A 17,519-nucleotide genomic window follows, 5' to 3' on the forward strand; every position below is an offset into this window, starting at 1 on the left:
TATATAATAGTTTCTGTCCTTTGACTGATATTGGTGTCTTATACAGTAAAACTTGGTTATAGCAATTTCCTAGGGACCAATGGATTTACTTCGTTATATCCGTAATTCGTTATATCCGTATAACGAATTCGTAGTTATTACAATAGCGAATTCACTGTATACATGTTTACTTTCACCAGACTATAATTTTTGCTAATTGAGGATTAACAAGTGAAAAGCTGTCAATGTGACAGCAAACCGGGTTTTCTTTTATGTGAACTGTATCCATAATCCATGTCAACCCGTATCCAGTGAAATGGAGTACTTTATATGCAACATTTTGCCAAAAAATGACTAAGTTCAAAAGCTAGTATTTTTTTCATAAATTATCAGAAATCAAAATCCTAGCAGTAGGCACACCTCTGATATATGTACAATTGATCTGCAAAAGAACAACTTCCTATCTTGAGAACTGTAGGAGGAGTTATCTGTACAATGAGGGTACCCTATATGCAATATTTTGCCAAAAAATGACTAAGTTCAAAAGCTGGTATTTTTTTTCCATAAATTATCGGAAATCAAAATCCTAGCAATATGCACACCTCTGATATATGTACAATTGATCTGCAAAAGAACAACTTCCTATCTTGAAAAGGGGGAGTTATCCGTTCAATGAGGGTACCCTTTTGGCAGCCGCCCGCCCGCCCTTTTCACCATTTTAATAACCGGATTTTTCCGTTGGAAAACCCGGTTAAAAACTAAAAAAAACATTCCTTAGATACCTTAAATAATTGTTTGTGATTTAAAAAATTTATATGAAAATGAAATCATTCAAACTTTTATGTTAAATGGTTGTGCAAACTTTTTAAATTGTAAAGAAATTTGTTATAAAAGTGTTAAATTTTGTTATTATTCACCGCTTCGGGACTCAATATCTGTTCGCTATATCCGTAAATTCGTTGTATCCGAATTCGTTATAACTGTAAAATTTTGCAAAGTTTTGTTAAGAATTTTAACAGGGACTCAAAAAAACTTCGCTATATCTGAGAATTCGCTATATCTGTGTTCGTACTAAATGAGTTTTACTGTACAGGGTGTGATATTGAATAGAGGATATACGATTCTCTATGTATAGAACCACCTAGATATCAATGTTATGGTCACTCACCCAGGTGTGATATTGAATAGAGGATGTACGATTCTCTATGTATAGAACCACCAAATAATCAATGTCATGGTCACTCACCCAGGTGTAATATAGAAAAGAGGATGTATGATTCTCTATGTATAGAACCACCAAGATATCAATGTCATGGTCACTCACCCAGGTGTGATATAGAAGAGAGGATGTATGATTCTCTATGTACAGAACCACCAAATAATCAATGTAATGGTCACTCACCCGTCCCTCCAGATCAAGACGAGGAAGCAACTGGAGGAGATACACAAATCCAGTGTGGATTTCTCCACAGAGGTGGTTTACCATGTCCCCCACCTCCAGATGCTGACCAATGTGGGCCTTATTTCCGACTGCATGCCTACAAACAAAGAGTACATTTATCTACTAGGTTAAGTAATTAGTCAAACTTCGTCATCTTGAACTAGATGGGGCTGTTGAAAAACTTCGAGATATCGGAATATTCGAGATATCTAGGGTAAAATACTTTAAAAATTGGTGGTTGGGACTTAAAATCACTTTGAAATATCCATTGTATTTGAGATATCGGTGTTCGAGATATCGAAGTTTAATGGTAGTTTTTTCTATCATGCCTACAAATGAAGCTCTTATCTTCTTTCAATCAATGTTTACATAACTTCCTGATATTGTGGCATTTTTGTAAAATATATTTTTACAGTACTTTTATTTTCCTACTGTAACATGGCCAATTCATCAATAATTCTATAATAAACATAGAATTACTTTATTCTGAGATACTCCAGGCTTTTTCAAGGATTTATCATCAATTTTCTGTATTTACTTGGCATGCTTACATTTGTGATTTATTTCTGGATGATATTGTCAATGTTGCAATACTTTATTTGCATTTGTTTCCGATTTCCATTTGGACTAATTGTTAATGTTGGAATAAATACTTTACTTGGATATAGCTTTCCATAGGGTAACCATCAACTTCATATCAAGTGAGGTCACGATTTGACAAACATCAAAAAGACCCCTGCAAACTGAAATAATACTTCCATTCAATGTCTATTGATAAAAGGCATACAGACAAATTCTTCTAGATATCAAGTTCATTAAAAATGAAAGCATTTAAATGCAAATAATAGAACCTTTGTCCTCCATCAGAATACAAATTTCAAAATTAAACTGAACGAATAAAAAATGTTCAATTCTTTCAGTCATTATTTGGAGAACAATTTGTACAGAATATCCAGTATGTAGTCAATTGAATCTTAGGGCTATAACTAGTCGTCAGTCAAGGGGATTTCCCATAACCTCAGACTTCAATAACATACTATGATAACAATGATAAGCTTATCAACTGGTGCTTCAAACTTGTTACTAATTATAGAGGCGGGGGTTACCCTGAGTGATCTCCTGTACTTCCTGTTCTGTGACTGGGTCACTCACTCTCAAGTTGTCCAGAAGTCGCAGAAAGGCCTGTAAACACAATCAGGAAAATCATTAAAGATAAACACAATCACTAATTAAACTTACCACAAAACAATAAGGCTGTAAAGACTATAGCATTGAATCATGATTTTTTGAAGTATACACTCTCATAACTGCAGCGGTGTGTGCATACAAATTGAGTAACGCGCGTTAGCGCGTTATGAAAATTTGTATGCACACACCGCTGCAGTTATGAGAGTGTATACTTCAAAAAATCATGATTTAATGCTTATATTTACATTTTTTTTAACTTCTTGCCTTGTATGCAAATGTGATTCATACCTTAAAATTCCTATCTTATCCTAAGGGTAAGTTCATATTAATGGAAGAGCCACAGTAACAGCCACAAGTGTGAACTTTGATTTTCGCTTGTGACGTTGCAGTTTACGTTCAACGTTTGTGACGTCATAATAAAACTTGTCGATTTGACCTTTGAACTTGTTGCATTTAGAGGCATTTAAAGATCACAGAATTTAATGGAAAAACACAGTAGAATGTAAATATTTGCATGTGAACACAACTTGGCAATGAAAACAAACAGTAAAATCCGGAAAAATATAACGAAGGTGGAATAACACACCTGGAAAATATAACGAAGGTGGAATAACACACCTGGAAAATATAACGAAGGTGGAATAACACACCTGGAAAACGACACTCAAACAGGGCTCGAAGTTGCCACTAAATAGGTCACGTCTGAAGCTTAAATACAAGTTTTGCCACTTAAATTAAAAGCCAGTCGCCATTTGGCGACCAAAAATATCCGCCCAGTTTACTTTCAAAAATTTTACATCAAGTTAAAAAATCTTTCGAAATAAACAAAATGGTGTACTATTTAAACAACATGGCATGTTTCAGTCCTATATTAATATATACAAAGAGGAACTTCGTCTAATGGAAGTTTTATATGCAAAACTGCATGAGACAAATATGTTTAGTAATGTTTGTGACACTTTAACATAACAAGATACTTTAACATAACGCGAAGGGAAACTTATTTTGTTACACCAATGTGAAAGAACTTTGTATGAGATATTCCTTTTACGTATCCACTCAGAACAATCAATTTTGGAGATTTAGTAGACCTGTCTTCTAAGAATCAATGTAAAAGAAAACTTCTAGTGCCAGAAAATATTATAATAATGAGTATGATGTGTCATTTTTGATTGGATTGAAATTATTTCTTTTTTGCCAGACATGAAATGTGCAATGAATATCAAAAACCTTTTCAACAATACATTCCTTTTAATATTTTCTACAGTATACTCAATAAGAGAAAATATGGAGATATTTTAATGCTACACAAAGTTTTACTACTGGCGACCTGAATTTGAAATTGGCGAATTAAATTCAAAGTAGGTTGCCATTTGGCGACTTTGTCAAAAAGTCTAATTTGAGCCCTGTCAAATAAACATATAATTGTTTGATTATGAAAGTTATAATGATAAATAAACTGTACATCTGTCAAATAAGTGAAAAAATTGCAGTTTGGGGATAAAAAGGAATATTTAAAAAAAATTCAATTCAAAAGCCAAAGCTAGATTCGAACTCCAGATGTACAGATCACAATCCCGACACTTTTTTCACTTGGCTATGTAGTAAGTTACGGATTGCCATCGATAAAATCCTGAAATATTGTTTCGATCAGAGGTCAGCCATTTTGTGATGATGAGTTATTTCACCTTAAGAATCAGACACAGGTGAAAAAGTTCATTGGGATATGAACTTAGTTGGTCACATGATCAAATCCTGTGAAGCCTGAAGTTATGTTTCATAAAATGAATATTTTTCACAAAAGTTATACACATTTTTACACTATTACATACAGTGATTTACACACAAACTTACTACGAATGCTCTTTTATTAAAATTTTATTATGAGGTTTATAGAACTCTTAACTTTGTGTAATATTATAGGTACATAGATATATATCTACAGGTATTAAACTGGATGACTTCCTTTTTAACAAAGAGCAAGGAAGAAAAGTTATACAGTCTTTTCAAAATTCTCCATCTGATCATGATAAGTTTATGATATTTGATATTGATGGCATATAAACTTTTTCTCCATTTAAAAAAAGCAGATATGGAAATCTCTATTTAACTCAAAAGAGACAGTGAAATAATACAAGATTCCTAGTTATGAACATATCAACGATGTATTACTCTAGTGCTCAGCTTGTCATTTGACATAAAAAACCAATAGACTGTAATTTTTTTCCTAGAACTTTACATAATCATTCAAAAGTGGGTTATATGTAATTGTCTGTGTTTCTGACAAGCAAGTGACCTGGATTTTACAAAATGCTTATTTCATATGTAAAAATAAATGAAACTCCCAGTCAGCAACTACTTTATAACAAGCTTTCATTTCCTGTAAAATTGGGATATCTTATATATCATTAATAACAACCCAATGAATATTTAATAAGTATGCTTAATGAACTCTCAAGTTTTAAGGATGGATTCTATTTTAAAAATCCATGTATTTGCAGCAAAAATTATAAGGAAAAAGAATTAAACATTGTTTAAATTTTCCATAGGGACATGTCACTTAAAATAAAACACTTACTCCCTGACTATTATACATCCAGGATATTGTGCACAACAAAATTAAAGCCTTCAGATTTTTATAAGCTGAATAATAACCAGTACTATTGATTGATTGACATCATTTTTCAAATTTTATTCTGAAAATAAACTCCTCAGGTACACATAGGTAGCCCCCAGGTAAAAATCCCCATCTACAGGTGCTTCATACCAGGAAGTGAGGAACAGAGGCTTTCACCCGAAATATTTTATCTTAAGGATGACGTTTACTCAGAATGAAAAAAAAAATCCACTGATGATAATGAAAAACCATCTATTGTATGTTATAGACCTTTGATTGTAGTGTTGTTTCTCACTTTCAGAAAAGTAGGTCAATTACCTACTTTTTGAGTTAATGGCCATTGAATATTTTTTGAAAAATCAAGAAAAATTCCGTAAAATTTTACACTACGATTGATATTTTCTTATTTGTTAAAATATTACAAATTATAAAACACTTTAAAAAATAAAATACAGTTTATGAATGGTAGTGGCACTAAATAGATACAATGCATGAAGATTTCAGCAACATTTTTTAAAAATAACCTAGTCCGAATTTCCTCTACCAGTTTTCAAATCCCTACCCATTATTGATCCGATTTTACAAAAAATTGAATGATGATAATACGAAAACATTTATAGTATTGAAATACTTATATTGACCTTATTCTGTTGGCATAAAATTTATATGAGGTCAATGATCAAAATTTTGAGATTTGGTGTCTTTTATCGTTTTTAAGCATTTTTCAATATTCGTGAAAGTCGTGTCATAAGAATATTTTAATGAATAAGTGAGGTTAAAACTAACAGAAAATATGCAAAATTATATATACTAAAATATAAAATCTTAACTCTCAATATTAGAGTACTACCAAAACAAAATGAGCGGAAAACAAAATATGCAAAATTTAATCCGAATTTCCTCTGTTTCGTTAAAAGTCTATTTTTGTTTGAGCCTATTTTGCACTACACAATTTTTTATGGCACTCTTTATCAGAGTGCTTACCACTTGTAATGGTACTCACCACTTGTAATGAGTGGGTTTTCTTGAAGAGGTTGGACAACGGCACAGACAAACAACTCAGCAGTTCCTGATATAGCTCACCACTGACCTAGATAAACAGAACAGATGATGTAATACTGGCAGTTACAGTGAGGCGATGAAGATGGAACAATTCATCAATGACCTAGATAAACAGAACAGATGATGTAACACTGGCAGTTATAGTGAGGCGATGAAGATGGAACAATTCATCAATGACCTAGAAAAAAGGACAGATGATGATGTAATGCTGGTAAATAAAGTACATATTATGATGAAAGCAAGAGAACATCAAAACAGATGATGTGATGCTGGCGTTTGTTGAACTTACAAATAATATTATAGATAATAAAAAAAATATTGCAACACGTACAGTTCTCCATTTTATATACTTTTAAGCAGTTAATGCACCTTATTACTAATTCTAAATACTGTAAGTCGTTTTAATTCCACGGTGTTAAAATTTCACAATTTTATTAAAGTACCAATCGCGATGGTTTTGATTTCATGCAGCTTAAAAATCAATTGATCAGAATATAAGCATTGAAACTTTTGATAACTAATGATAGTATATTCACGATGGGTTTAATTTTGCAGGAAAATATTAAATCATGCACATAGTGAAAATCAAACCATCGTGATTATTTGCCAATCTACAGTATGTACTTTAAAATTTCTCTCTGACATCTAAAAATGTTACTTTTCAAAACTGATATTACCCCAATATGGAAAGACATTCTAAAGTATTTGGATGTGCATATTGATAATATTAACATCAGCTTAGAACATTTCTGTTTCCTGATAAAAAATGATCATGCTCATAATTATCATGTTTATATAGCTTAATAAAGCTGACAAAGCTGAATCATGTACAGTTTAATTCGCAGTCATTGCAATTTTTTATATAACACATCATGTATCTTTTCTGCAATGTTACTACCTTAATTCATACCCACATAAAATGTCAAAGAAATTAATTCACTGCATTTTAAAATAACAAAATACTGTTAAAAGCTACATAATGGTATGTTAACATACAATTGTATTGTAAAACAGAAATACCGATACCAAAATTTTTATAAAAGACCAGAAACCAAAGTAAAATGATCTTTAAAAAAAAATGCATAATTATGATTTTCCCAATATTCCACAAATAATCCTAAATAATCCAACTTTGACCACATTCACACCAGCACTAGAGAGTAGTTGGAGTCAGTCAGCCTGTTGCTGTAAAACCACTGACCGTGTTAGATAAAAAAAAAGAAAATAATGCACCTTAACACTAGCCCACGGTTTTGAATTGATGTATTCCTCTTATTTCATCTCTAAAAGTTAATATCATCCTACCTATAAATATTGGATGCAATTTCACGGGCAGTATCTGTTTATTATTTTTTTTAGGATGCAAGGAATGATGCTAATGGTTACAGCAAGTGCCATGCTGACCTAGAACAATTCTGATGATGATGATGATGATGATGATGTAGATTGAGATGATTTTAGAATGTAATTTAATACTACCATAGTGAATTAAAAAAAATTAAATGATGACCTGATTATTAACTTAATTGAGGCTAAGGTATAAGTGTACCAGTATATCAATTTGAAAATTACCTATGACAGTAAATTATTTCATTTGTGCATAATCTAACCGTAGATATTTAACCAAGCCTACTCAATCTCATGCTATCCAATAAGATAGCTGAAAACCTTGATTTGGGATATCCACTCCCACGACAAGGTTTTTTTTTATTTTGGGAGGGGATTGTTCTTTATAAATACACAAAATGCAGAGAAATCCAGGCCTTCAATGCATGAAGAACAAAAATCAATAAAGGATTTTCTGCAAACGTTTTCAGTGACCTGCATACATATATTATTGTTAAAAACGCATGGCTCGATAGCTCATGCATATGACCCAATTATCTTTACAAACAGCTAAGATTTGGAAATTCCCTTGTGACGTTTAAAAGGATCTAACGTTTACAGAAAATAGCTGGGTCGTGGAGCATTAGGAAACTCTGGGAATCGAGCTTTTAAATGAACACAAAGTGTCAAGTTCTCCAGTAGTCCCATAAGGGTGGAAGTGACTTTATACCGGTATATATATATATATATATATACATTGCCTGCTATCGACCAGATGTGTATTGGCAAACAACTGAATGCGTTGGGACTTTGTTAGGAAAGGTAAGCATGCTTTTGATCTTACAATAGTACTGGGGGTAATTTTTATCTTCATGAAATAAGTCATACACTAGTTCATAGAGCAAGCATGTCTCATGAGGCATATCAAATCATAGTTTGTGGGACTACATGGCTGACTGGCTGTGCATAAGTTAATTAGCCGTTTGACACGTCTTCTACAAGTCATTCAAGTAGTGAGTTCTTTGACCCGGGAGTTCACCTACGACCGCATGGTAACAAGTAACTACATGCAATATGAATATGGCCTGAATGAACTTCTTAATAAATTTTGTGATTTCAGACTGTTATATATACCTACGACAACATGGAGATTTACCAGGCCCGGAAAATCAGCAACATTCCTACAGCTATCTCTCAACCCTTTGATTTTGTCTGCAGCCACAATGAGAAATTCAAAATCAAGGATATTGGGGTATGTAGACTTTATTCAGGTGCAGACTAAATGAAATTGTTATTAAAATCTCAGGTACAATCATAAAAGTTTGGCAAAACATTAACAAATGTCCGATAAAAAAATAAAATAAAAACAACTGGAGAGCTTGTAGCTGTGAACTTTTCTATTTATTGAAGGGGGGGGGGGGGGGGGGGGGGGGGTTTGTTAGGGTTGTTTACAACCGAGGAGACAGGTTTCCTACATTGTAACATGTTCACTTCTGCCATTGTTTGAGTATCAGCAGGTGCCCGACCCAATCTGACCCCAAACAGAGGGGCCGATCTGATAACATTCAGTCCCCCTTTTAATCTGCAATATATCTAATCAAAAACAAACTATATACATTGATCAAATATCTACACTCAAAGTCAATACCTACACAGGGCACAGTTTGTGCTCAAGTTAAATTAAGGAGACGGCTAGGGAACTCTAAAACTTTTTATTGAAACATTCATATTCTATATTTGAAGTCATAAAAAATTTAAAAACTTGATGTATTTGTACATAAATTCAATAGCTGAAATTTTAGATTTAATTTGCAGGGGAAAACACTCACTTATTAATTTTCATTCTTCTGTAAGATAAAACCTTAACCATAGGTCTAAGGAACATGGTTTGAATTCAAATGAGTTGTAATTTAGTGCCAACATGACAGTGACTGATTCATATGCTTTAAATTCGCCTGTACATGACAATGAACATCTGTTTATACTTTAAATGTAGAAAACATTTGCTGATAATGAATGAACATTCTGTGTTTCAGTTAACAGAAACTCAGTATGTTTTGATTTCAGTCTCTATCAATGAACAAAAAAAAACTGGAAAACCTCACGTTATGGTACTGTAACAGTACTAGTATATATTATATGGCCCAAACCTACTGTTACTCCATAAAGGAGAGCATTCTCTGTAATGTGTGTTTATTGGATGGTCTGTTATCATGAGATGTAAGACACTGCAGGAATTACATAACATTTCCATGGTATATTTATAACTGAAAGCTCTGAAAGAAATGACAAAGCACCACCAATCCGGTGCATTTATACTGGTACTATTGATAACATACTGGTACTATTGACATAACATACTGGTACTATTGACATGGCATACTGGTGCATGTATAAGAAATCAATTAAACATGGCTCCAACTTACTATTACCGTAATAGTTCAGTCTGATTTTTTGTGACCCGCTTTCAATCCTATATCCTATATACTCCTTTGCACTACTTTCTTTAATGTGAACTGGAAGCTTCCTCTGAATATGTGTTAATTAAGGACCATTAATTTCGTCCATTCACTTCATACAGTTACAAGGGGATATTTTTTTAACATGTGTAGAATTTCTCTCTGAAATATATGCACTTCACGGAATAGTAAAGTTTTCTTGTTAACTGTTATTTTGGAGGTCACCTAAACTTAACAAATTCAGAGAAATTATCCTGTTTAGTCAAATCATTTACATACATTATACTGATAATAGCCAATCATTCCTCTAAAAGGAACACCTATTGTTTCATTAACTAAAAAAAATTAAACTAGAAAAAAAGAATTATTGCAAGAATCTTCAAATTCAGTCATGTTCGTAAACAATGCTGTTAGTGCATATCTGTGTGAACTAATATAAAACACAATCATAATGCTCCAAGTTTTCTAATTACTCCCTCCCTCCAGTATCTCTCTCCCACAACTTCACCAACTTCCTAACCACACCAATTAAAGACCAGTCAATCTTATTTCTTGTCAAGAAAAACTTGGGAAATTTAACCGTCTCTACAAAATTCAAACTCTGTTATAATTCATGATATCGTAACTGTCCATATACGAGGGTCAATCAAAAAATACGAAGACTTTTGTCATAGCTATGTTACTTATCGTCATATCATTACTAAATTTGGTAGACATAATTTAGCAATAGTTTCAAACAATTTGCAAGAAATTTTTTTTAATAAATTCCTTAATTTCTAAGAATTATTTAGAATCTAATCCTGCAAAAATGAGGTCACGGCGCACGGTCAAAATTTGTTTTATGTCAACAATAAACCATATAATGTTGAAAGTAATATCTCTATAGATTGGGCTTAAAATAAAAAAATATTGAAACCTCAAATTAAGTATTGTCATGGTATTCTATGTTCCAAATAATGACGGGATATATTGTTTTGTCGAACAGATATTAGTAACTAAAGACAGATAGTCCTCTTTAGAATTGACTAAAAACATCGACGTCGACGGACGTCACGGCGCAACGAGAAGTACAATCAAAATGGATTTAACTCAGGAAAAAGCCGATACAAGCTATGAAAATGCTCAATGGTGCAAAAAATAAGTCAGCTATTATTTGCAAGTTTGTGTTTAACTGTAATGAATTTTGTGGGGGTGGTGGAAATTGTATTTTGATTATAAAACAGTCCGAAAGAGAGTAGAATATCTGTAAATATTTGGTAAAAAAAAAGTAACGTCAACCGACGTTCAGGGTTATCCTTACTGTAAACTAATAGATACATGGTTAGAAAATGAAAACTTTGAAGAACTAACTTCTGATTCTTGAACAAATGTGTGCAAATAAGATGTTAAGTGGTTCAGTGCCATTTTAAATTGTAAGGAGAAAGGTACAAGAGACTAAGCGTGATATAAAGATGGGATATATCTATAAATTGTGCGTGTTTAATCTTGACGTGATGTTTTGAACGTTACCGTGCGCCGTGGTGACTAAACATGTTGTTTTTAAAAAGGGGTAACAAAAATACCGTTTCACCAAATGGACTAAAACTTCGCATATCAATAACATAAGTGTAGGTGCACAGATTAATCTGTTAAGTATGACTTTAATGAAAAATATATGATAGACAGCCACATTGTCTTCGTATTTTTTGATTGACCCTCGTATGCCTTATATGAAGACATTTCCGTCAAACACATGCATATAGTGCTAAGTTCATCTATTATTGATTGACAGGTCACTGAGGTTAAGACAAAGAGCGACCTTTTACGTGTGACATCCCAGGACAAGCCGGACATCCACACACAAGACTATGTACTACAGCTCCAGTACCACATCAACGGCACGCGTGGACACTTCCTGTTGGTGGACGGCTCTGGGGAGGTCAAGGCCAATGGACAATGCAGAGACCAACGCAGTGAGTGTTTAACCCCTGTACAAATGGTAGGGAATTCCCGGTTTAATTTGCAAGAGCCAATTATTTTCGGGATTGTCGGTTTTTTAAATGGCCATTGGGATTAAATGTCATGAGTTCTGTTGAAATGTTAACATGAAATAAAAACTTGCATTTTATAATTTGTTGGGGAGGTGAACTCATGGGTAAGGAATACCCTTAAATCACTGAAAACTGAGCCATCCTGACTAACATATTCCCCTCCATACTGTAAACCAACTATTATTCATGACAGCTTTATTTTGCGATTTACCAGAGATTAACTGGTTCGCAACGACAATTTTTTGCGACTACAATTTATCCACACTCGTTTTGATATAACAACATTACGGCAAAGACAAGTTCGCAGGAAGAAATATTCGCAATGAAAAGGCTCTCGTGAATCTTTCGGAAATTTCTTGCATACGAATAAAAGTTTTTTTACAGTATCAGTTCCCTAACATAGAATCACTAACCATGTCTTGTAAAATTGAATATATGTACTGTGCATGTGTTCTCGATACATGAACAACTATTTATAGCTCAATTAAATAAGACTCTATGTCTGTCAAGAGACAGAGTTGACATACCAACCTAATCTATATTATCCTCTAAAGTAAGAGTTTATCAGAGACTTTTTTTTATAGTCATATTAAAATCTTGTGTACAAGAGATTTAGTTTGCTTGTTATTAAAGAACTATATATGATATTAGTCAAATTTGGCCCCCAAAATTCGCTATTTTTAAAATGATTCAGGTACATATACTTGTTGTGTTATCTTATAAACGAGTTGACTTAAAATATGTTTTTCACCAATTTATTTGATTTATATGCACTCACTGGCAGTATATGACGTCAGAAGTGACGCTATTTTTATAATTCAATCAAAATCAACAAAAAATTGACATTTTTCTTATCATTTTTCGAATGGGAAATATAGAGCGACTCTTTGAACAAGAATGAACTTTTTGTCACTTATAAGTATTGGAAAGATACATCTTTGGTGAAAATATTTTGTTTGTTCAAGTAGTCTCTCAATGTTTCCTTAAAGAAAAACTGCCTCAAACTAAACCGTTTTATGCTAAAAATGAGAAAATGGCGGGAAAAGGTAAACTTTATGATGTCATATTTTTAAATTGTGGGCTCTAAAATCAAAATGAAAATTATGAAAAAACTTCAAATGTATATTTGTACAAATAAAACAAAGAATTACAGTAAAATGACAATGTTCATTTTAGGGGGCCATTTTAGGCTCAAACCATATATAGTCCTTTTAAAGATAATTTCATTGTTGTTACAGCTCTGCTGACGGTCATCCATAACTTCACACAGAGACGGGAGTCTTGCTACCAGATCATTGGCTGGGGGGACAAATTCAACCAGAAAATCCTTTACATGGATGGCACAGAGCTTAAAACTAGGGTAGGTATCAAAATACAAAATATTATAGTATTTCACAAGAAGGACTACATAGAAGTTTTGTACATCTTTTTTCTGTTGTTGGAAAAGAAAAAAAAAAGAAAAAAAAATTGAATCATTACAGTGAACATGTTGATCTTTGTTGATTTAATATAAAAGAGAAATTATTATAGTAACTAAATATTGTGTGGTTTCACCAATATTCATTGAATATCAATTTTCATGGGTTTTGTTGTTAACTTGATCCACAAAATCTAAAGTTCATTGAAGTACAATTTTTAATAACAAATTGTATTGAAAAGATCCTAGTCAATGAATTTATACATTCATCCTTAAAATAGTGTTTTTTGATAAATCCACCAAAATTGATTTTCACTAATACACGTATTATTAAAACACAGAAGCAGAATTTATCTTAACTTCGTTACTAAACAACAAATGTGTCTTGACTTCAGCCATACAAGCAATCTAAGGGAGACAACAACGACGACACATTTTTTTCATTCCGAACCAAAGGAAACAGTGAGGATGGACATTTTGCCATTGTGTCGTGGACGGGAAACTCCCTAGTGTTTGACACCCAGGGGAACTACCTGGCCCCCAACAATCTGTCGCGACGGTCGGACACCTCGTACTTGTTCAAACTACAGACAGTCGACTGGATGAAAGTGACCACTGTATAAAATCTCCCAACCTGGATCAAACTCTTTTACATGTACCAGTAGTTATAATAGAATTACCTTGTTATTTCAATACTAAATTTATAGATTTTTAAAGTTTAAATAAGTAGATAATTATTCAATGTATTTTGTAAAAAGGAATTGTAAACAAAGTGTTTATTTAAATATCCTATAACACGATACCATATAGCTCCCAGGTAACATTATCAGAACCTGTTTGGCTATTATGAACATCAATCCTTCAATGTGATCTCAATCTGTGAACAATGTTCCAATACTGAACTAGAGTAACAAATGGCTGAACCTTGAACCTTATCAATGTCTGAACATTGAACTTGAACCTTATCAATGTCTGAACATTGAACTTGAACCTTATCAATGTCTGAACATTGAACTTGAACCTGACAATATTTGAACACTAAACTTGAGCCTTACAGATGAACATAGAAGTTGAACCTAAACAATGTCTGAACAAAGAACTTAAACCTAAACAATGTCTGAACAAAACTTGAACCAGATGTCTGAGCACTGAACTTCAACCTAAACATCTGAACTTTGAACTAGAACCTTCACTATCTTTGAACATTGATCGTGTCAATATGTAAATTGTACTAAACTTTCCACTGATCTCAGTTTACAGCAGATCTTAGAATTTTAGGGCTCTGTGCTCTTTGAAGTAATGAACAATTAAAAGTGAGCTGACATTGGAAGAGCCGGCCCCTGGAATGGAGTTATTGGAGAGACTGTGTTAACAAACTGTATACATATTATATTTAGCATGTGCAGTATTTGGCAGAAAATGATTTTTTCAAAAATTTAGTGTGGATTAAAATTTCTTAATGTGCCCATTACATATATATGCATGGCATTTAGCTATGTACTTGAATAAGCGGAAGAAGCTTTCCGACAAAAACGCTAAAAAGAATACACAGCTGAATGTAATATGATTACAGTACGTGATGAGATTATCCCTTCTAGTCAATACACTTACATGACATACAGTACTTTACTAACCTACTTGCCATTCATAATCAAATTTATATTGTATTCTTATGTAAATCAGTTTTATTAATTATTGTCATTGTACGTAATTATAAAGTTTATGTAGTGGTGTCTATAGTAAAATGAATTCCACTTAAATTAATGCCTGATGTTACAACAATTACCCGCTTCTAGCCAATTTCTGGCCAAAATAAGATTGATTTTGCTACTCTTTTGATAGTTATCAAACCTGATACTTACTGAATTTGTTAACCATACAAGATTTAAGTATTGCATCATTTCAAGTTGTGAATAATTATATAGATAAAACAAACTGTAATCACCATTCTACAGGTCCATTGTGTGTGAAAGCAGAACATCAATAGTATATCACTTACTTAAAGTAGTAGTATTCTTCTAGGTTTATGAAAGCAGTCAATTTACATTGTACAATATAGAAAATAAATTCAACAAATTCAATAGAACTGTACAGTTTACAGCTGAGTGTAAATTGTGTCCAAATACCACTATTTCATCGATACTTTTGAGTCCTTTTTATATAGAGTTATCTTGTTTATTATGTGTTTATTATGATGTAATTATATTTTTACAAAAGAAAATCAAAATTACTTGTATTATTTGTGTAATAGATTTTTTTCGTGTAAATATTTTGTGTAACAGTGGGTATTTGAACTGTTCTTGTAAACCTACATGACCTTTGTGTCAAGGTTTTTTGTTTTCCCCACACATATTGTGATAAAGAGCTTTATCTTGAAAGCTTTAGTTGTAGTGCCAAGGGAGATAATAAAGTCTAAAACACTGGTAGCATCTGCATTTTTCATTGTCTACACCATATAACAAGGTAATACGTTATCTGCTTAAATTTTTACGAATTTAAAGGCATGCAAACTTAATGCTTTAAATTTTTACATGTTAATTTTGCGAATTTTTGTACCAGTAAAATAAAATATGTGTCAAAGTTGAAATCAATCAGCAATATTAATTCATTAAACAATATCGTTGTTAAATATTTACTGATACATGTACAACTAGAACTGTCCTAATGGGACTTATAACCCAGCAAGGCTAATTTCAAATGGGACAAATAATAAAATTGAATAATAAAGGATTGCAACACACAATTACAATAAATTCTAGAATTGTAAAAAAAAAATTCAGTGAACAAAGAAAAAAAATCAAAATTGTCAGAACTTCACTGTAAATACATATGTATACATATACAAAATTATGTATCTGATATATTTTTCTTTTATTTAATTGTTTTAAAGAAAAACCAACAAAATGACAATAACCCCTCCCTTTGCAGTAAATGAAAATACCGGCAGCCAGGCAAATGCTCTTCTGTTGATAAAACTTTGAATATTTTTCTGATAAGAGTCTTGACAGATGCAATTAGTTGTTTTAAAATTTTCCTCCCTTTCTTCTATGGTACAATGGAACTCCATATCAGAAAATTGATCCCATAGGACTATGATTTTCTTTGATGAGCTTGTTAAATTTATTAAACTCCCAAAACATTACCATTTTACCATACTATGTAAAAATATGTAAAAAAGATTGCCAAAACACTTCAATCATATCAGTAGTTTTGAATTTCATTTAAATTAATGCCCTATAGGGTCACTTCATCAATTTAGTTGACTAATAAATTTAAACAACTTCTAAACATAGTTAAATTCTTTATTAATAATGATATTATTTATTTCCTTATAATGATAGAAATTTTTGGTTTACATAAAACAGTTTAAAAATAACCCAAAACCACCATTATCAATTTGCCTTAAACACATGCTCCATCTAAACCATGGCTCAGATAATGGCCCCCTTGGGACAAATGAATTCAGTCACACTTGTCTTTGATGACAAAATTTTGCATTGTCAGTTGATAGAATACTTATATAAAAAACAAGAGATGTTTTTGAAACACTTATGCCCCCCTCCCTTGGAAACATCCACAAAGAAAATGAACGTAAACTTCAAATAACTGAAATTTTTGTAAGTCCAAGGGCCATAACTCTGTCGAAAATTGCTCGATCGAACCCAAAATCAAACTTGACCTAGATATTATCATGATAAACCTGTATAGCAAATTTCATTTCAATATGTTCATCCTCTGCGTAGAAAATGAGTAGAAACTGCAAAAAACTAGAATTTTCCTTGGTCCAAGGGCCATAACTCTGTCGAAAATTGCTCGATCATACCCAATATCGAACTTGGCCTAGATATTATTATGATAAACCTGTATACCAAATTTCATTTCAATATGTTCATCCTCTGCGAAGAAAATGAACGGAAACTGTTGGTGGACCAACCGACAGCAGCAAAGCAATATTGCCCTCCCTTCTTCGAAGGGGGGCATTATAAATTCAGTTAAGAAA

The 17,519-nt window shown here is 32.4% G+C and overlaps 2 protein-coding genes across 6 annotated transcripts in view; one reads left to right on the plus strand and one right to left on the minus strand.

Annotated features, from left to right (window-relative positions):
• Positions 1–17,519, minus strand: part of LOC105330065 (FIGNL1-interacting regulator of recombination and mitosis) — an 82,938-nt gene that overhangs the window by 24,228 nt on the left and 41,191 nt on the right. For all 5 annotated transcript variants that reach the window (XM_066077602.1, XM_066077601.1, XM_066077599.1 and 2 more), the window contains 4 exons: positions 6,229–6,315; positions 2,527–2,602; positions 2,079–2,163; positions 1,382–1,517 (listed from right to left, as the gene is read on the minus strand). In XM_066077602.1, the coding sequence (XP_065933674.1) occupies positions 1,382–1,517; positions 2,079–2,163; positions 2,527–2,602; positions 6,229–6,315 (384 nt within the window). The remainder of the gene's footprint in view (positions 1–1,381; positions 1,518–2,078; positions 2,164–2,526; positions 2,603–6,228; positions 6,316–17,519) is intronic.
• LOC105330055 (uncharacterized) lies at positions 8,064–15,945 on the plus strand. The gene is made up of 5 exons (XM_011431620.4): positions 8,064–8,435; positions 8,734–8,865; positions 11,844–12,024; positions 13,341–13,462; positions 13,915–15,945. The coding sequence occupies exons 2-5, from the start codon at positions 8,758–8,760 to the stop codon at positions 14,140–14,142; spliced, it is 639 nt and encodes a 212-aa protein (XP_011429922.3). The 5' UTR covers positions 8,064–8,435; positions 8,734–8,757; the 3' UTR covers positions 14,143–15,945.

This window comes from Magallana gigas, chromosome 2 (genome assembly GCF_963853765.1).
Source record: "Magallana gigas chromosome 2, xbMagGiga1.1, whole genome shotgun sequence".
Lineage (NCBI taxonomy): Eukaryota > Metazoa > Mollusca > Bivalvia > Ostreida > Ostreidae > Magallana > Magallana gigas.

What these genes read in the sequence shown, in the direction of transcription:
- LOC105330055 (XM_011431620.4), top strand. Translation starts at nt 8,758, where the DNA reads ATGGAGATTTACCAGGCCCGGAAAATCAGCAACATTCCTACAGCTATC. An exon ending in TCAAAATCAAGGATATTGGG is followed by an intron (nt 8,866 to 11,843) that starts GTATGTAGACTT and finishes ATTGATTGACAG; the next exon opens with GTCACTGAGGTTAAGACAAA. An exon ending in GCACAGAGCTTAAAACTAGG is followed by an intron (nt 13,463 to 13,914) that starts GTAGGTATCAAA and finishes TCTTGACTTCAG; the next exon opens with CCATACAAGCAATCTAAGGG.